The sequence below is a fragment of the Chelonia mydas genome, chromosome 8 (assembly GCF_015237465.2).
Source record: "Chelonia mydas isolate rCheMyd1 chromosome 8, rCheMyd1.pri.v2, whole genome shotgun sequence".
Taxonomy (NCBI): domain Eukaryota; kingdom Metazoa; phylum Chordata; order Testudines; family Cheloniidae; genus Chelonia; species Chelonia mydas.
Genome location: NC_057854.1, coordinates 15769232 through 15792947, shown reverse-complemented (window position 1 = coordinate 15792947; position 23716 = coordinate 15769232). Strand labels below are relative to the sequence as shown.

At 40.8% G+C, this 23716-nt stretch overlaps 2 protein-coding genes across 9 annotated transcripts in view; both read right to left on the bottom strand.

Moving 5' to 3' along the window:
* Window positions 1–218: 218 nt before the first annotated feature.
* Window positions 219–19597, bottom strand: RNF14 (ring finger protein 14). 8 transcript variants are annotated; one of them, XM_043521433.1, is made up of 9 exons: window positions 19225–19597; window positions 16503–16713; window positions 15078–15240; window positions 13496–13647; window positions 9428–9955; window positions 8230–8458; window positions 6081–6253; window positions 4488–4618; window positions 219–2622 (listed from the first exon to the last, which is right to left on the bottom strand). In XM_043521433.1, the coding sequence occupies exons 3-9, from the start codon at window positions 15229–15231 to the stop codon at window positions 2565–2567; spliced, it is 1425 nt and encodes a 474-aa protein (XP_043377368.1). In that variant the 5' UTR covers window positions 15232–15240; window positions 16503–16713; window positions 19225–19597; the 3' UTR covers window positions 219–2564. The 8 variants fall into 8 exon arrangements, with proteins under 8 accessions (XP_043377368.1, XP_037763042.1, XP_037763041.1 ...); XM_037907114.2 differs by having other exon boundaries at window positions 19012–19425; XM_037907113.2 differs by lacking the exon at window positions 19225–19597 and adding an exon at window positions 18893–19079.
* Window positions 19598–22264: 2667 nt separating this feature from the next.
* HSPA4 (heat shock protein family A (Hsp70) member 4) overlaps window positions 22265–23716 on the bottom strand; it is a 38505-nt gene continuing 37053 nt past the window's right edge. The window contains exon 19 of the mRNA XM_027826076.3: window positions 22265–23634. Coding sequence (XP_027681877.1) covers window positions 23428–23634 — 207 coding nt within the window. The 3' untranslated portion in view covers window positions 22265–23427. The remainder of the gene's footprint in view (window positions 23635–23716) is intronic.

Here is a 23716-nt window from a genome sequence, read left to right as displayed (position 1 = left end):
AACTACTCCAGCTTCCATAACTTGTCAATCTTTACAGGCATACCCAAGGCCAAAACTTGGCTCTTAGCAGTCTGATTGTCAAAGACTGTACCATACACTAAGGTACGGAGATCACAAATCGTCCACAGAAGGAAATGGAAAGTTAATGTCAAGGATGTGAAATCAGCAGCAAAAGCACTGAGCCTAGATGAAAGTTCTACAGTTAAGAAGAGCAAATCTAAATTTTTAAACAACATTTATTTATCTCCATCTTACATTCATTCGTGGTAATATAGATTTACATCCTTTTTACGAAGCTGAAGGAACAGGGCTCTTTTGAACCATTAAACACTATTTTAAAGGATAAAAACTTACCAGCCTTTTTACTGCATAACATCTCATGGCTATTTCCGCAAATAATGCTTTGCAAAGCTAACACAGATTGAGAGAGATTAGGAGGCAGACACTTTATCCAGTCAGTATGCATAATCCTTCCCTGCAAATACTTGGTATGCATTAGGACGAGTTTTTAAAAACTGTTTTGAATTATAAACAAGGACATTCCAGAAATAGTGCTTAAATAGGAAACTTCTACCTGAATTAACTTTACAGTTTGAATTCTTGATCATTGTATTTAAACAGTTATCAGAACAAAAGAATACAGAGCTAGCAAACAGTCTACCCAAACAAAATATTTTAGAAGGAAAATCCTGCAGTGTGGGTTTAGTTTTTTGTGAACAGGTGAAAATCTAGGAAATCCTATCCTAACACTTTGCATGATATGCACCAGGGCTAGGCACTACCATTTTAATGTACATGATTACTACAAACAGCTAAACTAGTTTACCAGCTGAAGCGATCATCACAGTTGTTGCCTAGAAGCAGATTATTATTATATCCCAGAGTGACTTTCTATGTCCTGATATGCATCCCATAATGGACACAACTGTGAAGACAATTGAGTTTACTTTTAAAAAGTGAAGTTAGTGCATGTGAAAGGTGCTGGAATGCAAATTAAACAATCCACACACAGGAGTGGGCAAGCTTCCCCTACCCACCTCAATCAAGATTAAGGTGGACCAGTTCTAGGCACAGGGAATCTGTCTCCATGTGTATCCTATCTTTGATCTCTCAAGCTACCAAGCATGATAGTGAGTTGTAACGAATCTTTGTCCCTTCCAGAAATGGACTAAAACCATTTACTCAATTCAGCTAAACAGACATCTGAGTAAAGATTTATTTACTAACAACCAAAGCTGCATATGAAGAATTGACCTTGACTCTCTGTATCATTACCTAGCTCCTGAGCCATTCAGGCCCTGCTGTCTTATTTTGAACAAAGTATATTTCTCATTAAAAGAAAATCAAAGCAACTGTTTTCTAGCCCATTTTACAGATGAAAAGGATTTCTAAAAATGTAATCCAAGCACTGTTCTCATATTTGAGACTGCTTGTAAAACTACAGGGTAGGGAGATTTGTTTTTCCAATAACTTATTATTTAGAAGTATAATGACAGCATGAATGAGTGAGCTAGTTCAGTTGGAGGGCCATACATTAGTCCCAGCCATTTATCTAGACTAGAGGTCTTTGGCTAAAGGACATCATTTCACAAAAATTTTTAACAACTAGAAATTGGGAAGGAAAAACATGCAGTTAAGGGATTTAAGTCAGTTCAGTGTCTGAGGTCGCTTTTCTTTTATTTAAGCACCTCATTAATATTTGAGTCAAGAAACACTGCACAGAATTTCACAGATTGGGCACACAGACTGTTTTAATATCCATCATTATGAAAATAATCACCAGACCATATAAATTCCTTCCCTGTTAAGATATGATAGCAACATGGAAATTAAATTACTGAAACTGAATAAAAAAATATGATAGGAAATGTTTTCTACACGGGACCCAGGCATTAGATCCACTGGGGGGAGAAGAGGGAGGAAGAGAAGGAATGGGGTGCATAAATTCTGCAGTTTATAAACCTCTACCACCCCAGTAAAGTGTGTCAGTGCTAGAGCAGTGAGCCACCACAGAAAAATCAGTTTGGATCCAGGTCAGGAAATGCTATGAAAGCAACTGGTTCAGTCTCTAAGGGAGGGGAGAAATTATTATGCTACATTTAATGAGCCTTCCTGCAATGGACACAAGCAGCTTCACCAAAGGGCTCTAGGGAGAGCACATCTAGCCCACCTCAGCAATAGGAAAGATTACTGCAAAGTATGCAGGATGGAATCCAGAGATCCTTGCAAGGCCAAACTTCCTGGAGAAATTCCCAAACAGAGATTTCTAGGATATGTTTCAGAAAAAGGGGCACATTATGGTATTTAGAGTTTTCTCGACTATTTTTTAAGCCTTTGGATGACAGTTTGTTCACTCTATTTAGCACTGGATATGTACGTAAGGGACTTAAACAACCAGAAGAGGAGGAAAATAGGCTCTTCTGTTTGTGGCGACAGCATCCAAATGGTTGTGTAAGCAGCCTGCAGTGTGAAGTGTTACCACTCTTATATGAAAGCAACAAACTTGACACAAGTGGAAAAGATTCATTTCTGGTTTCTTCAGCTTTAGGTGATGCAGAACATAACTAGTCTTCATCTTCAGCAGCCCAGAAGTCACCATCAACATTCACAGCTTGAAACAACCTGTCATACAGGCAAGAATCTGTATTAGGAATCAGTGAACATCAACTTGAATTTGAAACTATGCTTTGAGCTTTGCAGCTTCTTTATTTTTGTCATTTCATTGAAATGCATGTATTGCAACAGCCAAAGTTGAGTCAACTAAAATATTTTGCATTTCTATACTAACAGTGCCTAGTACAATGGTGTCCTGGTCCATGACAAGGGCTCCTAGGCACTATGGTAATACAAATAAATGATAATGATAATTAAGCCTCTAAAGACTCCTGAGAGTATTATTATTAATCATTTTTATTATGGTAGTGCCTAAGACCAAACTGGAATAGAGAGCCCCAGCGTGCTAGGCACTGTCCACACACAGTAGTAGAGCATACCTTGTCCTGAAGAGTTTACAATCTAAGTAGACAAGGATAGGCAAATGGGGTGTAACACACAAGCAGAGTGAAAAATGTGATGCAGCAAACACATCAAATTAGTTAAATGATTAGTTTATTTTTGGGGGTGTGGGTTTAAGTTAGGAGGGAATAAGCTAAATGGAAAGAAAAGAGAACGTAGACGGAACGTTTAAGGGAAGGCGGGTAAGAGGGGTGGGGCACAGAAGGGGAGAAGGGCAGTTGTGGAATGAAACTGAGGAAAGGAGAAAACACTGCGGGGGGGGGGGGGGGGGAGAAGAGGGAGGGATGGAGCAAACAGCCCATCAGCGTAGGCCAGAAAGTCCAGTCATGAACCATCCTCTGAACATAGATCCTTTTCCCATTTTACAAGCAGGCAAACTGAGGCACAGAAAGTAGCTGAATTTTGCTACTGACTCATTTATCTGAGGACAAGGAATAGAACTCAGAAGTCCTGACTCCTATTCCCTCCCACTGAAGCATCAATACAATGTCTAATATAAAAGACTCAACGTCCCAGTGCTAATCTTTAAAGCCCTCAATGATTGGATGCCTGGCTACGATAAGACGTAGTTTCCTGGTTTCCTTTGCTAAAACCTTCTGTGCTCAAAGGTTTTGTTAAGGCTGATGAAGCCCAGAGATAAATATTCAGGAGCCAAAGGTCATCGTGCCTTCTACAGCCAATGCCCTGTTGCTGGGAAGTTCCTACCACCAGAGGTAAGGAAGAGTCCAAGTCTTATTGCCTTTACAGCATAATGCATGACACTCCTCTTTGCACAGCATTTACTTCAAAAATGGCTGCACACGACCAGCAACATTTCATCTTGAGATAAATATAACTGAACATATCCTCTTAAGAAAGCAGAAGAATGGAGGGGTGAAAAATGTGGTCTTAGTATTAATTTGATATGACACCTACATACCACAGTGAGGAGCACGTTATACATGCACAGAAATATTTGGGAATGGAATATATTTGGAAAGAATTCTTCGATCCTGCTTGATTAGCAAAACATTCCAAGACACAGAATACAAGGCAGTGAACCAAGCTTTCACGCTATTACACCTCTCTCATCCACTTCCCCTACCATCTACCCAAGTAGCAATGATCTCCTCTATTCTTCTACACAATCCCAATGCTGATGGTGTTAACCTCCAGTCCTGCAGTTCCTAAAATTTAGAGCTGCCTTCCTAAGTATTTTTACCAGACTCATCACTGTGATATCTCACCACCTATACATGAAAATGAACAGTTCCAACAGGGGGAAAAAAATCCCTCAGAGGCATATGATATTTCAAATCATATCTGAAAACATTTTATTCCTTTGCCTATACCTCAAAATTTCTCATTTTTATTTTAACTTTGTAACTACCTATATAATTAAGTGAAAAAATAATTCTGGGAGGGCTTGCACGAAAAATGCTGTACGTATGGAGCTTGTATTGTGCTTGAGGGCATATATCGTGACTACGTACCGGTTAAAGCAAGGGGAGGATGTATCATTGAAGTGCTTATATGGGTTCACCCTAGACAGAGAACCCATACAAAGCCAGCAGAAGTGCTGGCTGCAGCCAGTGCATGTCATCTTGTTACAACCATCTAGTTTCTGGTGGGGGAAGAAACAGGGAATAGCAGTAAGAATCAACCATACCTCATGTCACTTCTAAGCCTTCAAACCTGCCTTTGTGCAATAACAGCAATCGCTATGCGACAAACGATAGAAATGTGTATTTTCAAAAATGGAACATCTGTACAGTATTTTACTATGTCACACCATCTTTGACAGACTGCTAAAATTTTAACTATAAAAGTTTTTTTCTAGATTGTTTGTTCATACAGTGGGTAAACAAACAATTTTATTCAAAAGAAATAACTTTTCATCACCAGTTATCTCATTCAACAATAAGGTCACCCCAAAATAAGTCACCAGCAGGGTCTGAGCTCTGGATCTTCCGATCCCCAGCACAGACCTCTACCTACTTGAACTACAGGAGTAATTATCCTCCATGTGGACTAGCCACTAAAGGGGGGAACCTAAATTACCTAAGACAATTTTGCCAGACGGTTACCCAGCTATTTGTTGGACAGCAGTAGAATATTAGATCAGGATTCCTGGGTTCTATCTCTGGAAAGGGACTAGCATGTACTGGTTAGATAGGATAATCAAAATACATAGTTTTGGCATATTCAGCCTGAAAGGCAGTGTTGCAAAGTGGCTAAAACTTGATTCTGCTATATTACAGACCTCTGTTTTCTTCCCAATTCTCCTTGAAGTGACTTTGGATAATCTGTTAATTTATTTGCACAATGGGAGATTGATACTTGACTGCCTTCTAGGGTTGGGATATGAGGCCATGGTCAGTAATAAAGTCTGAAATGGACTGAAATACTAACAGCAATCAGTAGAGGTGAAGTTTGAAATTATGGTCTTTTGGCTCCCAGCTCAGTACACTTTTGCCTAGTTTACAGAATATTTGGTGGCAGGAGAGTCTCCCTGTGAAACACTGCCTGGTACAGGCAGCCGGATTTAACCAAAATGCAGAATGGACCATAAAATCTAGTATCCTTGTGAGGTCTGAGGTGTGTCCTCACTTCAACCTGGTTTCAGGAGATGTGTATCCAGAGGAGAAGTTTCCTCTTACTGTAATACCAACCGCTTTTGCTAGCTGCAGAAGTGAGGACAAGCTTTATTGCAAGTGTAAGTCTACAATATTGATGAATGTCATTCCCCGTTTATGAACTAGTAGCCTGTGTTACAGAAGCTTTATCTGGCTGCATTAGTAAACACACGGGAAACCTCACTTTTTCCTGAACCGTTTGCTGGCAACCTATTTCCCCAGCACCTGGGGAACTACTGATGAATACCTATTTTTTTATTAAATGTAATACTCAAAAGTAAGACTAGAGTAGCCAGTAGCAGGGATGAGGCACAAATGGAATCATATGGACCCTACAAATGAAAGTCTTAATTCCCTGGCATTGGTCCCCATAGTGAATCACATTAGCAACATCGGACAGTAACAATTAAGAACAAATGTGATTCTCCAAGTTTAGTCCAATAAACTCACCTCTATAGGAGTGCCACAACAAGGGCAGGCCTTTGAGTTCTTTTCTAGCCATTCTCTACTTTCCATCTCCTCAAGGGCTTTCTGAATCACTCTTTTGCCATAGCGCTGCTCCAAAAATATTTTAGTGGCCTCATCTGCTTCTTGGTACTCATTACGCAAATCCATTAGCTTTTCTGAGGAGTGAAATAAAGACAGAAGAACACATTAGCCTTACATATCGCACTGCATATGGAAGTCACGCTCTTAGCTAAAACGATGAGCCAAACTCATTGTAAACATGATCCAGGAGATTCCAAAGATTGCAAGGGACAAGAGGATTCCAAAAACCCTGCTAGGAGAATGAGGCAGCAACAGCCACCCAGAAGTTCCACCCAGCTGCTGATACTAGTATAATCTACTACCTCTCAGCTGTGGAAACTCCAGGACCAACAAAACAAAACACATCAGGGACAAATACTTTATACTTTTTTAAAGCACGTTATGTTTGAGATCCTCAAACAAGATGTTCCTTGTACTAGTTCATAAATATCTGCTCAATATGCAGCTGAAGTTAAAAAAGCAAACAAAATGGTAGGATGCATGAGGAACAGAATAAAAGTTTATATTGAAAATATTGCAATTCCATCATATGAATCACCTTCGCTGGGAATGCTGTGTTCTAGCCACCCTATCTCAAAAAACTTAAAGTGGAAATAAAAGCTTTGTGACCAAAACAATTACAGGCATGGAAAAAAAAATTCATATGACATGAGACTGAAAAGATTAGGATTGTTTAGTTCAGAGAGGAGACGAATAAGAGTGTACACGATAAAGGTATACAGAACCACCAGCAGAAAGAAGGTAGATTAGACACTTGTATTTACCCTCTCTTGTAATTAGGACTGTCAATAAAATTGAAATAGGTAGCATATTAAAAATTGATACAAGGAAATATTTTTTGCTAACACCATACATTTAGTGGAACTCTATCGCAAGACATCAAGGCCAAATGCTCAACAAAATTCAAAAAAAGGAATGGACATTTATATTGTGGCAAGATGCCTGATGTTAGTATGGGGGGTCCTGCGCTTTTCTTGGCAGGGGGGCTAAGACGCCACCCCTTGCCCCTGGTCTTGGGCAGCCGAGGTCCCCGCTATTGGCCCAGGAAGGTGGTAGAGGAGGGAAGCGGGGAAGAGGTCTGGGTTTGCTCCTCACTCTGAGCCCCAGCCCCTCTCAAATCCTGAGGGTTCTTACCCTCTTCCCCCTTGGGTGGGGAACCTTCGGTCCTTAAACGTTGGGGGAGGAAGTCTCCCTCCTCTTCTGGGCAGGGTCTCCCTTACTTCGGTTCTCTGGTCTTTCAAATCTTACAACACACCTCCAAGCTCCAGTCTTCTCTCCTTCCTCCTCTCCCCCTAACTGCCTGAAGCAGGGGGGTTTATTAGGTTCCTGACAGGTCTTAACTGACTACAGGTGCTCCAATTAACCTGTAGCAACCCTCCCTAGTCTACAGGGAACCACTCTTTAATTTGCCTAGGGCTTATATATTTCCCCTTTACCACTGCTCCCTGGCCCTCCTGTATCACAATATGGATAATATCTTGAGTTACACTAGTATTAAAATGTCTGGAATTTAAACCCTCATACTTCATGGCATATGGGTAAACTCCTCAAAAGCTAGAAGAAATTTCCTGGGGACATGTTATTCCATAAATGTCCATTTTAGGGTTTCTTGCCCTACCCTCAAGCATTTGTCACCAGCCACTGTGGGAAACAGGAATGTACCCTGTGTATCATATTTCCCTCTAAGTAATCAATACTAATTTTCTTTTTAAAAAATCCTCAAGATATACAAATGGGTATAGTAAGCAACTACAATGCCATAACCACTGTCCTTCTAAACTGTGTCATTTGTTCATCTAACTTGTTGCAGCATGTCTAGCCATTCAACTGTAAACTCTTCAGGGCAGGGGCCAGCTCTTCAACTACATTTAACCTCTCACCCCACTACACAGAGAGTCCTACTACACAAACGGATGTGTCAACTCACTTACCCCTTACTATAACAGATACAGAAGTAGAAATGTTTCCAAGTGTCTACTTAATGTCACTGTATTCTACAATGAAAGCTGCAATTCACTTTGTGTTCCATTGCCAAAACAGTGCAACTCACCTGCAGTGATTTTACATAGAGAGACTCCATGATAAGTCATTTTACAGAGGGTACAGAAGGCATAGTTGCAACGGGAACATATGCCCATGGTGCAACCTGGCTCTTGCATCACTGGAGTCTGACAGCATGGACGAGGACAATATACCACGTCTGTCATCAAGTCCAAGCTGGACTGCAGAAGTAGGCGGTCATAACGTGCAAACAACTCCTCTCCAACCAGTTCCTTAACCTAAACAAAGATCAAACAACATTATATTTGCTGGATTCAGATGTTCAATCTATTAGCTCTGGTAGAAAAAACTTTTTTAGGACATGAGCACCAACAACTAGCTTAAATTTGCTTTAGCACATTTTAAACATTACTCTCATTCTGATCAGGAGATTACTGCAATAATCAGAGAGAAAGTATACAAGTTATTGATGATACTCTAAATCTGCAGCCACTGAACATAACAGTGGCAGATTAATGATTTTGCCGCCCCAGGCCCTGAAATAATTGCCGCATTCCACCCCCCCCGCCCCCCAAGGCTCCCGGCCCCCCCACTGCAGCTCACCTCCGCTCCGACTCCTCCCCTGAGCGCGCTGCCAGGTCCTGCTTCTCCCTGCCAGTGCTTGTGTGTGAAACAGCTTCGCAAAGAAGGGGGGAGGTGGGGGGAAACGCGGCACGCTCAGGAGAGGCGGCGGGGATTTGGGGAAGGGGACCAATAGGGGCAGGGAGGGAGCGGGGAAGGGGTGAAGTTGGGGCAGGGGGTGCGAACCAACACTGTGGGAGGCAGCCTCTGAGTGCTATTATAAATTTGCCACCCCTGCAAATTTGCCGGCCTAGGCCTTGGCCTTGTCAGCCTAGGCGTTAATATGCCGCTGGCACATAATCATCTTAAATATTCTGAAGAACAGATTCACTAGCAATTCAAATCCCGGGCACTGACAGTTTAGAGTCACATAGTGAAAAAAATGAGCACAATCAGTGGGATCATGTCAATTCAAACTGGTGTCCAAGACATCTGAAATTAATAGTGGGCAAAACTGGTGCCAGGTGATCTAATTTTAACTCAGGAGCATGTAAGTAGTCTCTGGGTAGCATGAAAAAACTCTGTGCTTTAATTACTATGGTTTGAGCAAAAATCCGTTATATACAATTCAGCTTTATTAGTAAGCTAGAGGTGTGCATGCACTGATTACATACTTCTGCTATTACCTGGCCAGGAGTAGCAACAGAAGAACACTTTGGTTCTGGACAGCTGAGGCAGTGGACCTGGCCATCCCTGATCTGAATTTCAAAGTAGTCCTTTAAACAGGATTTGCAGTATATATGCCTGCACTCCATGAAGTACATACATTCACTACCCAGCTTCTCAGAAAAGCAGATGCTGCAAAAGAACATCTTACTGTTAAAGCATTTTTTCTGCTGAGCCTGATCAAAGTCCAAGATTTCCCTTATCAGACTTGACAGAGACTCCACATCCTGTACAGCTCTTTCATCAAGGATTTCTTCTTGTGCTGTTGCAGCACCTGCTGCGCCACAACAATCCAGCTCAGAGTTCACAGGAAACAGAGATGTCCTGCTCTGCCCATCTTCTTGATGGCACATTTTTAGTTCATATGGGGAGGTGATGTTCAGGTAAGCTAGTGTTTCTTCCTTAAGAAATTGCATCCAGGCAAACAAGACCACACAGCCTCGGTTCTCTTCCCACAAGTTGTCTAAGTGCTTGCAAAGTGCAGTAAGCTAGAAAAGAAAAGTTTGAGCTTAGAACCCAGAAAGAATAGCTCCATCTTCCAACAACTCCTGACTCATCTTAGAACAATTTCCCTCTCACGTGGTACCTTTTAAGGCAGCTTCAGATTTCAAGTTTAGGCCATGAACTAATTTCGTTTAACCAGGTCTTTGTTGTTTGTACTCATTGGGAAATAATCAGAGAGCATAATTTTACATCCTCACCTGATCACTTGCTAACCTCCAAAGCAAAAATCTTCAGTCTACACCTTACCCTATATAGAAAATGAACTAAGTCAGCTGCATTACAAAATATTAGGAAGTATTGCAAGTAATTGTAAAGAAATGTAGATTTAGAAATAAAAATCATATGATGTGATAAGTAACTTAGATAACAATTCTATATGCTTTACTGCATAGATTAAACATCTGCTTCAAGGTGACCTAGCTAAAATACTTTTAATACGTATATGGGACCTGCCTTTTTATGTTTAAAGAAAGCCTGAATAGTTTGTTTTCAGGTCTCTCTCCGGCTGGATTTTCCCCTCAGAATTTTGAATATCATCTTGCCTTCTTCATAAAATCATAAGGCAGCAAAAATGGACACCTAATTTCCCACCAGCTTTGCAGTCACTTTTAAACTTATAAATTAAAAGCCACCTGTAGCATAATCAGAACTCGTTTCCTTTCAAGTGAATAGGTAAGAACACTCTAATTACTGCCAGACCGATATACTGATCTAGATATTTCGGGTTACAGGAGGAAGTTATTTTTAGTGAAAAACAAAATAACTATGATGCATATTTAACAATCTCAGCTTTGAAGTTCTGAGTTTAATGAAAGAAATCAGCCTCATTATTCTGACTGGACTAAATGTAGCACATTTGGAAGTCAATTCAAGATTCAGCGAACTACTCACCTCTGGTTTTAAGTATAATGCTTTAAGTGTTTTATCATCTGATGTACTTCAATCGTGTTATTTTAAACATTAAAATCTGTATATACAATAGATATTACATGCCTGCACTAATTCATACACCATTTGCCTTTTGGGCTTTCATTATCAAACACTGAATACATTCTAATGTTGTGTACTGGAACCGACATCTGCTTTGTACCAGAGACTTCCCCCTCTTCTACTTCTGCCTGACTTGCAGTGAAATTTTAGTATTCCAGTTTTATATAATTATCTTAGTAATTTAAATGTAGTTAGGATATGAGTATTCTGCTTATCTTGCAACTAGCTTTATTTGTTATGAGTGTTAGTTCACTGGCAGCAGTGCAGTTTGAAAACAGTCTGAATTCTTCGCTGATTAGCAAGTTCCCATTCATAACCTTCAGCTTGTCTTTTCCAAATTATACTAACCAATCACTGCTCATACATTGCAACAGCTCATGCTACAATTACTGCATGTTAATTCAGACAATGTTTACTGCTGTTTCAGCAAAAGTCAAGTTAATTCAAATGTGATCACCTCATCTGAGTTCACATTTCCCAAAGAATAAAAGCTGGACATGTTAATTGGATGTTGTTTGCTCTGAAAAAGCCTAATCTATGGGAAGAAATTGCTTCTCTATCTTCCTCCCTGATATTTTATACAGCAGACTGTAGAAGGAAAATAAATGTTATCTTTAATAAAGTATAATTTACAAACAAGGGACACCCCTCCACATACCAAGGTTTGTGTTGCTCTTACTAAACTGGCCACTGCTCAGCAATGAACTCTACGTGCAGAGTCTATTAGTTGTATCATCAGGCACCATGTTTTGATCACACTATTCAGTGGAATTATTTGTACACTGCCTACCACAATGGAGCTGGCCTGTAGATGCTACTGTAATACAATAATACCATACAACAAATAAAGGCCTATGCAACTGAAATTTTAGTTAATTTGTGTGAAAAAAATCTAGATGACATGCTTGTTTCATATAAACTCATTACTGCACAGTAAAGAATTTAATAGATATAGCTGCATGTTAGACAATCAAGGGATATCAGCTATTTTGCAAATACCCGGTAACATTAATGCAATAATAAAGAGTTCAATTGGAAGTATCCAGATAGGTTATACCCACTGTACCCAAACATAATGGATGCATTCTTCCACCTATGAAAAGATATGGGTTGTTGTCCTGTATAATTTCACTACCTAATGCAGGTTTTTGATTTGTGTAATTTTAAAAAAATGTATACATCTCATACACAGTTAGTTCTGATAATGTGGTTTTGAATAAGCAAATTCAAAATGCTTTAAAGTTTCATTATGTTTATAATCCAGTTGCTCTCTTTCTTGCAAGTTTGAAATTGAAGTGTCCTCAGTGAAGACTGCTCTCTATCCACACCTGCATCCTGGATTGTTATTTTTGGATTGCTCACAAATGCTGGGTAAATAGCATCACATGTTTACAAACATCAGAAAAGGCAGATTAAATTCTGGGGCTATCAATCCTAACAGCATCTCTTTAATCTAGCATTGCCTTTATCAGCCTTTGCATCTCAAGATCTTTAGCTGCTATTGACAGAGCTATGACTCCCTGCAGAGATTTTAAAAATACATACACTTGTGTGTTCTTTCACTAAATATTTTTGTTCTTCAAGAAAATATTTTACAGTAAATAGTAAATAGTTAAATAGTAAAAAAAAAACCCTCTTAAATAGAAAAAAAGTATTTCAAGAAGAATGCTTATACATGAATACCTGCCCTTCTTAAATGGTGGAAGGCACCTGAGTCTCATGACACACAATACAAAAAAATTTCAGATATAGGCTGTATTTGCATAGTACAGTGTATATATATTCACATGTACCTACTCTATAACGCACAGGATATAAGCAGAGATGAAACAGGACATCGAATTGCTATGACTGGGATTTTCCAAAGCAGCTAAAGGCCAGACTTCCAAATAGGTGCCTATAGACACAGATAAGCATCAATAAGAATTATAAAAGCACCTAAAGCAAGTTAGGTGCCTAATTCCCATTCATTTCAATGGGTGTTAATCACCTAGGCACTTCTAAAAATACCACTGTGCATCACTCTGAATCTTTAGTACCTTTAAAATTCTGGCCATAAGTGACTTAGGAACACAGTCACATTTTCAAAATTGACTTCAGCACTTAAGAGCCTAAATTTCATTGACAGTCAATGGGACTTGGGCTCTTAAGTCACTTAAATGCTTGACAATTTTTTATCCTAAATGATTTAGCAGCCTAAATTCTATTGATTTTCTATGGGACTTGTGCACCTAAGTAATTAAGATGCTTTTGAAAATCCCATCCTTTATCCTTAAGAATCTTGCAGCATGAAGAGAAAAAGACTGTTGCCAAAGGGCACCAATAAAAACTACTCCTTATACAATTCATTAGAAGTATGTATTATACTCCATGATGCTAATGGTTTCCTCCAACTGAACCTGGATGTTAAAAGCAAAGTTCTATCCAACTATTCTTTCACCTGCTGCATTTACAACTATTAGAGTATTAATTATAAAGAATTTTTTTATGTTCCTGAAAGGTACAAGAAGTGTCAAAAAGATTTTAAACCAAACCTGAGCCCGGGAGAGCCACTTGCTGCTGAGTGTGAACACAGGTGGAGAGACTGATGGGTAATCTGGTGGGAGTTCAAAATTCAACACAAGTGGAGGCAGAAAGCAAATTGTATATTCAAATCCACTGTTCTGGAGACACTCTGTGGGACTTCCTGAATGAAAGACAGTTGATTGACGCAAATTGAGAGAGATCAACAGAACTATAATTCTAGGTGTTGCAGTCTCATAAAGTTTAACTGTATGATAAAGTTCCCAAGAAACCTCTTTTCATTTGATAAATGTTTACTTTAACTGCTTTACTGAGACTTACGTAAACAATGCCCCTTTTTAGTGCTACAACATTTCATAAACAGTTGTGTGCTGGAGGCTGAATTAGTGAATATTGACTTTGCTAATACCATGATCTGTCAGATAAATTACAAACCAGATAGTCTGGAAAGGCAAATCCTCAAGAATAAGAGTAAATATACTTTGTTGTTCTAACAACAAGAAAAGGAACAAACCTCTCTAATTTTATCATTTATCACTGACAGTTTTCCTTAGAGAAAACGCGAATTCATATTTCAGAGGTCTTTCCAGAGAAAGGAGTGTCTAGTGGACAGAGCACAGCATTGTGGATCTGTCACTGTACAGTCTTGGACAAATAACAGTTAATAGGTAAACTGAAGCAGAGGCACCTCTGATGGAGTTAATACGCACTTGACAGATTGGAAAACTTAAAAGGACACAATTAATTTGAAAAATAGTCAAATTAAAAACAGAGTTAAAAGTAATTTCAAGTCCCTCTGCCAAACGTTTAAAAGTGTGGGTTTGTTATTTGTTACTTGTGTTGCTGAGTTTGGCCCATACAAACAAGGGAAACTGAATGACTGCATATGGGAACCAAGGAAGCCAGCTACACATGCACAATGGTGTCAAATACACAAATTAAAACACCCAAACAAATACAAAAAATTATTTTCTTGAAACTAACAGTTATAGTAATGCTCGGTGTTACCTGTAACAGTAGGCAATTTTTTTTTTCAAAGAGAAGTTTCGTTTTAAAATTGACAGTGTCATTCAACTAATATTTCAAAACTCAGTCTCAAATGAAAGGCAGTACAGAAATGCAATGCAACCCAAAAGCACACCAGATAGATAAATTAATACTTAAAGATCTAGATTAGTTTACTCCACGGGTCCCCCTTGGTCTAATAATGCTCAATTCACACAAAAATATTCCAACTTTAAATTAAAATATTTTAGAAAAAAAAAGTATTTTGAAATACTACAGATGAATTCTCCTTAGCAAGTAATTTGAACAAACCATTAAAAATTCCATTCTAGGAAGCTACTATATTTGAAATTTAAAAGTCCACCCTCTTTAGTTTTGATCTTTAAGAGTGATGTGCAAATACTTAAAGCAAGAATTACATTGTGAAGTTACAGCTATGAGTGATACCCATCCCAGCTGTAATGTGTGATAAATTGTTCATGACCTCAAAGTTCTAAGAAGAGAAAATGAAAAATGTTTGGGTAACCACCTTTGGAACATATTTTAATAAAAACTAATTTAAAGATAATGCAAAATATCCGGACTCACCACTCACAAATATTTTGAAGTTTTGGGGCAACTCCAGACAAATTCTTGTTTCTCCTCCTTGGGCAGAGTCTACCCTCTTAAATTCATCTTCATCATAAATACTAGCTAGAGCCAGCAGCTCATCCTCCTGAGCTTCCTTATCTTCTGAAGACATTTAACTTTTCTGCAAAATTAAGAAAACCACCCAAAAAAATGAGTTAGGACTAAACAGACAAGTCAAACAGTCTGTTAATGTATATATTTAATGTTATTGGAATCAAATTTAGAAGAAACAATAAAACATGAAAATACTACCAAACATAATTACTCTTTCTTCAGGTTAAAGATCCTGCACATGTTCTATCATTTGTTGGCAGTTTTAAAGTTATAAAAAAATGGCTCTCTTCAAAACTTTGATAATGAGAGACTAACCCTTAGAACTGGAGTGGGCAAACTACGGCTGGTGGGCCACTTCTGGCCCATCAGACGTTTTTATCCAGCCCTCAAGCTCCCACTGGGGTCGGGGGCTTGTGCTGCTCTGCCCACCGGGTGCTCCTGCTGGGGAGTGGAGTCAGGGGCTTGCCCCGCTCTGCCCACCCGGTGCTCCCCAGCCCCAACTCATAATTCTCTTGATGAGCACCATCTTCCAGCACACAGAGCCACGCTGTGCAGGTGCAACCTCACCGCACTGTTTCCAGGATCGGAACCCCGCCCCTACGCAGCAGCCCCATTCCCCCATCCCTCCCACGCGGCAGCATGCCCAATCCCCCATGGTCTCCTATGGCCCCATCCTCGAGAGCCTTGAAACCACCCAGGGGCTTCACCCATCCCAGCTAGGGTGCTTCCACCTGTGGTGGTGCCTGGTACGGCTGCCTTGGTGTCACTGCCAGCAGGGCTCCTAGGAGTCCCCAGTACCACCCCTGTAGAGCTATCCCTCCCACGCTACACCCCATGAGTCCTCCCTTCTCCCCCTCGGTAACATCCCTTATAGAGCCCTCCCATACTACACCCCATAAAGTCCCCCTCCTTCACCGGGCATTCATGGCCCGCCATACAATTTCCATACCCAGATGCGGCCCTCAGGCCAAAAGGTTTGCCCACCCCGCCTGAGAAAGTCAGAGGCTGAAGAACACTATAGAATAAAATATGCAATGGAGTGTTAATAGAATCAAGATGGCACTTTGTTAATGCTTGAGATAGAAACCACAGACCAAAGAAGGGACAAAGACGGGGGGGGGGGGGGGGTAGTAACAGTGTAGCGCTCTTCCAGTAGGCTGGCTATCACCTACCGGGTTCATCTAAAAATATATTTTTGATTAAAATTATTTCAAATGACAAGCAAGAACACACGGACCCCCAAACAGACATCAAGTTGGTGCATTTCTATACCGTTTCAGTAAACAATTTAAAGGAGCTCTTTTAAAAAAATCTTTGCAATTTCATTACCTTTTCCGTTACAATTGCAAAACAGTAGCAACTAGAGTTGCAGGTACTGTTAGTGACCCAGCACAGCCACGTAAGTAAGGCCAGGGCATAGACACTGCTCATTCTTCTGAGGGAACTGGAAGTCACAAGCTTTTCCTGTGGGGAAGCAAGAAGACTGTAGGTTCTGCTGCCAGGACAGGCATGGTGATGAAGCTCAGTATTTGTCTGCTGCCTATAACAAAAAATTAGAGGGATTAAAATCCTCTCAGCATTTCCATTATGAGCTGCTGTTATCAACAGTTTCACTCAAGTGAGCCTTGGCATGCACACTCAATGACCCAGAGGTTTTTTTTTTTTTTTTTTTTTTTTTTTTTTTAAAGCTTTCGATAGTACACATCCCAATTATGCATGTAAGCCCTAATCCTGCTGTCTATATCTATTAGTGCAGACCCACTGGCTGAGTACAGTTCCACTGAAGTCAATGGGTTCCATGCTAGTAGATCCAATTGCAGGATTGGGGGCTTACCTGATTACAGCTCAGAAAAACTGCTCACTGGCAAATAGTGATGGGTTGGAAGAGATCTGTTTCAAACCATTTGAACTTATCCATGAGATTCAAATGATTAAATAATACTTTTGAAAGAAGTCCATACTTGTATACTTCTATTTTTGTAAATATAACCAAGAAAGGTGCATTTAAAAAAACAAACAAACAAAGGAGAGATACAAGTCCAATTCAAACCCTTACACACTAGGAAACTCAGAGTTTAATTATGTAAATCTGAAATCACTCCTTTCCTTTAACATACCACTGTGCCTAGCATATAAAGAACTCTGCTAACTCTCACTTGGTTAATGCAACAGAACAACAATTCTCAGAAGGACCTGCATGGTCTCACCATGTTTCCAAACAAAACAAATAATACATAGTTTAAAACTACAACTCTCAAAAGCGATGATTAAAGTACACTTTGTGATACAATGCTCTTGATTTCACAACCTGTTTACTTATTAAATTTGCAATGGGCGTTCCAATCATCAGTGCAAGTCAGATGTAAAAGACTGAGTATGTCTTTCTGGTCTCATGCTATGCCTACATTGCAACCAGAAGCATGATTTACAGTTTGTGTAGACGTACCCAGGCTAGCTTTAATCTAATTAGTTTACTTAAGAAGGCAGCAAGGATGTAGTGGTCTGGGCTGTCCAAGCCCACTGTGATCCCTGGCTATGTACTTGCACGACTAGCCCACACTGACATGTCTCTGCAGCTATTTTAAACAACCTAGCTAGAAGAAAGATGGCGCAGGTACATCTACACAAGATGAAAATTACACCTTGGTTGCAGTGTAGATATAATCTCCAGCCTGGTTTACACATAAAAATTAGAACAACCTAGCTACAGTGCTGTGCTGCGAGAAGTTACATGTTCTGAAGACTGTGGCTATGTTAACAGAAGAATTCTTCTATTGACCCATCTATAACCTCTGAGTGATGAATTAATTACACCACCAAAAAAATCCCTTTCGTTGTAGGATGTGTCTACACTAGAGTGGCGTAGCGGCAGCACCTAGTTGTAGAGCAAATATGGCCTCAAGCTCCTGCAACACTGAGAGCTTGTTTTTGCTGTAGTTGTTATAACTCAAAGGTTGCCCCCAACACAACACCTGTCCATGCACAAAGACCTTAACTCAAGTGCAGTGACACTTAACCCAAGTTGGCTGGCCGGTCAGGGGATACAGCTCAACTTGAACAACCTCTCAGCTGCTCACAAAATTGCACTGTCCAGCTCAAGTAGTATTTCCAAGTACCAGCGTGGCCACTCTTGCTGGAGCAGTTGACTCTAGCATAGACAAGTTGAGTTAACGCCACAGAGCCCCACAAACTCCAGAGCAGTGTCAGACACAGAACACGCATCACCCAGGATAAAGACGACTCTCATATGCACAGGTTAAAGGATTGTGAGATAACAAGAGGGAACAGAGAGTTTGGAAGGAGATTTTCGGCCTGGGAAGTACACCCCTAACAGGTAACTCCAATGGGACTTCAGGACAGAAGAGTCAGGCCCTTGATTCTTAGACAGTTTCCCAACCCTTTCCCCAGCCAGCCCCTCTCCCCACACCGCTCCCCACCGCTCCCCCCCGGCCAGCCCCTCTCCCCGCACCGCTCCCCCCCGGCCAGCCCGCACCGCTCCCCCCGGCCAGCCCCTCTCCCCGCACCGCTCCCCACCGTCCCCCGGCCAGTCCCTCCTCCCTTCCCTTAGCCAGCCCCGCACCACTTCCCACCCTTAGCCCAACCCACCCCCTTCCCTCACTGCTGCTCCCCCCTCCCCCGCCCTTGTTCCAGGCCGCCCCACGTCGCCCCCCCGCTGCCGTCACAGCGCCCCCATATCCCAGCCTCCCGCTGGCTCCCACCTCTGCGCACCTCAGCCCGCTCGCTCCGCTCCCAGTCGAGGCGCGCAAAGCGGTCGGGCCTACTCCGCGGGACTCCCTGGCCCCGGCTCTCCCCTGGGCCCGCGGCCTCCACCCCTCACCTGGCAGCCGGGCCCTGGCGCGGCCGCCGGGGGTGAGCTCTACGCAGCGCCGCTCGGAGCCAGCGCCGCCTACAGGGGGGAGGCGGGGCCGCCTACAGGACCCGAGAGGTGGGGGAAGTCAGCGGCCGGCGCGGACGCGTTGAGGGGAAGGCCCGAGCGGCCCTTGTCGGTGGGCGACCCGCGTGGGCTTGAGGCGGCGGAGACGTGCGGCACCTGAGCTTGGCTTTTCCGTAACTGCGAGCCTGGAGAGCCGGGGCAGGAACGAGCTCTCGAGCACTCCGGCGCTGGAGGCTGCTGCGTGATCGATTAGGAAGCGTGCAGCGTAGGCCTTGCCTGCGGGTCGCCCCAGCCTGGCGGCGCCTGGGCCCTGGCCCGCCTATTTACGAACAGGAGCCACTCCGCGCGCCACAACCCGTCTGCAGCAGTAGATGCGACTTCGGTTTAAACGCTGTTGCGCAGAGAGCTCAGGCTGTGATTCTCTGATCGAGCCCCGCCGCGGTGGGACGTCGTCTAAACAGGCTCCACGCGGAGCGGCTCAGCCTCCTCGCCCTCAGGCCGCTGTTTGGGACCCACCTCTCCAGTCGTGCCCATGGGCGAGGGATACAGCGTATCCCCTTCTTAGAGCAGCAGTTCACAGTCCAGCTGCCCTCAGAACAGCCATTCTTGGTCGTTGTATACCTAAGTTGAAACGTAGGGCTATTGCAACATTAAATTAAAACATAATGAACTGAATTATAAATGCCACTAATGGTAGGAGCTCTTCATTTTGCAAAATGACCAAAGGTAAAAAAAGCAATCCCACCAGATATTGCAAATTAGAGCTCTGCAGGGCTTTGTGTAAGCTCAAAATTTCGTCTCGCTTACTCACAGGAGTTAATATCTTTTATTGGACCTCACCCACCTTGTCTCTCTAATATCCTGAAACAAAAAACTCTGCTTAAATTCTCTCACACTGTAAGCAATTGTGTTTTAATGTTAGGTTACTTAAAGTTAAAAAAAAAATCAATAACTTTAACCTGTTAACACACAGGCCCTCAGAGACCTTATTTATGCCCTTTAGTGCAGAATTTTCAAACAAGGTGATGTTGATTTAGACAAGTTAGTCCCATTGACTTCAAAACAACACTGATGGAATACAGGTTAGCTGAAGCATTTCAGTTGTGTACATTTGATATAGCAGAAAGGGATGGTGATTGCAAGTAAAGGCTATTTATTTACTAACTTTGAATCTACTATTACAGAAACTTCTGTACATCTAGGTTTACTCATAACTTGAGCAATGCTGTTTTCCTTGTAATCTTGGTTCTCCCAATGCAGTTCCTTATGTAATCTTGCCTATTAGAAGTAAACTCTTCAGGGCAAGGACCTGATTTATTCATGGTTTACATGTAATATAATAAAGGCTCTAATTGTAGCCTCTGCCTACATTGCGAAAATACTTTTTGCACTGGTTAAAATACTAATCTTATGGTGACATTGCCTGTTGCCTTTGCTAGATCCACTGATGGGGAGTGGGAGGGGAAGGAAGAGAGAGAATCAAATGAACAGGATTCTGTAGGTTGGTTTTTCTTTTCAGAGAATACAAATGCTTTTTAGAAGTCCAAGATTTAGCCTACATCTTCAGAAGCTAAAGGAAATCAGAACTATCTGGAGGAGGCAAGCCAACTATAGCCTGAAAAAGATTACAGAAATAGCCAGCCTTTGCACAAGATATGCCATGGTTGATCGTGTCTTGGTTCTGATCCAATTTAACTAGAGTAGTATAGGCCAGTTCCGTGCTAAAGGACTGCATTTCATTGTTATAATACAGCTAAAACCTTATGACTTTACTTCTGAAGTCATTTGCCATTCTGGCTAGTATGAACTGGTTCATCATGTATACATAGCTTGAGTCACCTGCCTCACAATTTTAGGTACAGCACAAAACTCATTTTATCCTATTTCTTTAATATTGTTTTAAAACAGCTTTGTATATAGAAGGCTGCCAATATGATTCATATTTCATGTAAACAAGCTCAATCTTTGGTCTGTTTGCAGGATCAAATGGTGCAATAAGATTCCCAATAATGAAATTTAGTTGTTGGATGTCTGACATTCAAAACATGCTCAGTTGCATTGGTCTTGGCATCTCACTTGTACAAGTGATTCAAGAATAACCAAGGCCATATTTTATGGTCAGATAAATCAAGGCACCTGGTTGTCAGTGCCAACAATATAAAAAGATACCCTAAAGTCAAACCTTAATTCATATGAGGTTGACTCCCAGCACCTAGAAAGCAACATTCCATGACAGTGCCAGATAGCAGCATATGTCATGTTGCTGTTAACCACTTTGAAGCAAGAAGCAATATGTAATATTAAAAATATGAATGCAGAGCAAGGATATAACAGCCTGTGATCTTGTGTCTTACAGATAACTGTGTTTGCAGTTCTCTCATTAGTCTGATCTTGCATACATATGGTCACTTAGCATTTGCTTAATCCTCATACATCAATATGAGACTATCCTCAAACAAGCTTTTTAAAAATAGGAATAAAAAAATTAAAATTGGTGGAACTGGAAGATGGAAGGAGAGATGTGTAATACTGCTGGTTTCCAGTACTGTCACTGAAGGATGAGTGGAAATATTACAGGAGTGAAGTGGGAGCATTAATGGAATTAGTGTAGCTGGAGCACTCAAGTGATTCAAGCAGAACTGATGAGAGCTGATGCAGTTCTAAAGTTTACTCAAAGACAGTGCATTTAGAGTAGTACTTGTAATGTTTCTCAAACATTCTAAGTTTGAGTGTACAGCGCTTTTTTTTTTTTTTTTTTTTTAAAGTGTTTCCAGCACTTGAAATGGGTGTTGTAAATACTGTCAACTGTAGGATTAGCCTCAAGGTAACTCTTAACAGGCACTTTACAGGAAATATTGCACAAGTGGTGGTATTTAACAGCAAGTTTATTAGCCAGAACCCTTTACCTTAAGATATTAAGATGTATACTATTTCTGAAGCCCCATAAAATGGATTTAAGTGAGCTAATGTAGAAGCACAATGTTCTAATGGAATTTTTTTTAATTAAAGGAACACCATTCAATTATTGCATTTGTCTGGAAAGAGAAAATGGAGCAGTTTGTACACACTGCAACTTCTTGTTCCTTCAAAAACATCACTGTGGCAAATAAAATTGAGGCTGCTGTCACATATCAATTTATCCCCAACCCAAGTTGCAGCTGTTGCCATGACCATAACTGACAATTTAAAAAAGTAATCCAGTACAATCCAGTGCATTTATTTCTTGTAATGTGTGGCTGTTTCAACTTTTGATTTAAAACACATACAAATTAATGTTTTCAGGTTTATATGACAATTATCAATACTAGAAGCGAAGTCATGGGTAGAGGAGCTCATGAAAAAAAAAGCCGAATTTCTCTTGCTGTAAGTTAATTAAACCAAACATTTCAAATGCAGGTCTCATGGAAGCAAGTATATCTCTTTCAGTGGTTAGCAACTAATCAGAATCATCCATCAGTGCAAGCAGCCAGGAGTATAAATCCTCAATCTCTACAAGCAGCTCATTTAACTAGGGACAAAAGTTTTATACAATATTTAGATGGCTAGGGAGAGTTTATCAACATACACACTTGCATATCTAATAGCAGGTTCAGATAGTCTGAAATAGAGATGTATATAATTGCTACTCTGCATATCAGATATATGAATTTGATTTTATACTCAGTATTAAAACACTACCCATAATAGAGCATGGACACCAGCTGACGAAGAATCTTAGAGCTCAGTTCTTAAGAACATAATACCACCAGTATACTGGTCACCTCATCCAGGGCTCCATACCTGTTTCAGAGCTAATCAAATGCAAAAGTGCAAACATGAAGTTAGTGGAATTCACACAGACTGGAACATGTCTATTTTGTCTGTTACTGAGAAGTAAGAACTAGATTCAAATGGTATTTCATTTAGCTTATGTTCCTCTGTGCTCTGGAAAAGAGCTAAAAACCTCACTGTCATCTCCATGTAGTCTTTGAAATATTAATGGACACTTATAGTTGCTGAAAACCACAAAAGAAACTTAGTGGTAAGTTAGAAGTTTCAAGTTCTGCCATCTTACTTCTTTAAAACAAGACTCTGCATGAACATAATTTAAAAAAACAGGGTTAGTTGATGGCTGTTTCAGTAAATCTATTAAGGATTACTAGGGACTTCTAAATACACTCATTATGGCAAGAGATACAATATACTTGACTGGAGTAGTTAACTACCTACATATTTTGACTCTCAATACATTAACCAATCCTCTCCAAACATTACTGTGATAAAGTTGTAGTATTCACTTGCTCCAATTTATATTCAGAACATACGAAGTTGACAATTTAAAGCTTTATTGTAGTTTGTAATATAAACAAGTGCTGACATTCAGTCAATGTCCATTTCTGGGAGTTTCTTTTCTGTAGCTGTTGGAGTAGTTGGGTTAATGCTCTGTTCAGCAGGCTGGGACCTTGTGTTGGCATCTCCCTGGCCTTCTACTGGTCCATTCTGTTCAGCTGGATTTTGCTCCTCTTTAGGGAGTTCTGCCTTGGGTTTTGGTTTTGTGACTATAGGATTGCAGATACCTGTCAATTCCTAAAGTAAGAGTTGAGAGAATTTAAGTTAGAGCACACATTAAAGCTTATACCTACAGTCATTGCCTAAAGGAGCTTACAAC

Excerpts from the sequence above, each read along its gene's own strand:
- RNF14 (XM_043521433.1), bottom strand. The coding sequence starts at position 15,231 with ATGTCTTCAGAAGATAAGGAAGCTCAGGAGGATGAGCTGCTGGCTCTA. Across the intron at positions 6,254-8,229 it reads TCTATGTAAAATCACTGCAG|AAAAGCTAATGGATTTGCGT; the intron begins GTGAGTTGCACT and ends TTCACTCCTCAG. Across the intron at positions 2,623-4,487 it reads TCCTCCCCTTGCTTTAACCG|GTTGTTTCAAGCTGTGAATG; the intron begins GTACGTAGTCAC and ends CCTGTATGACAG.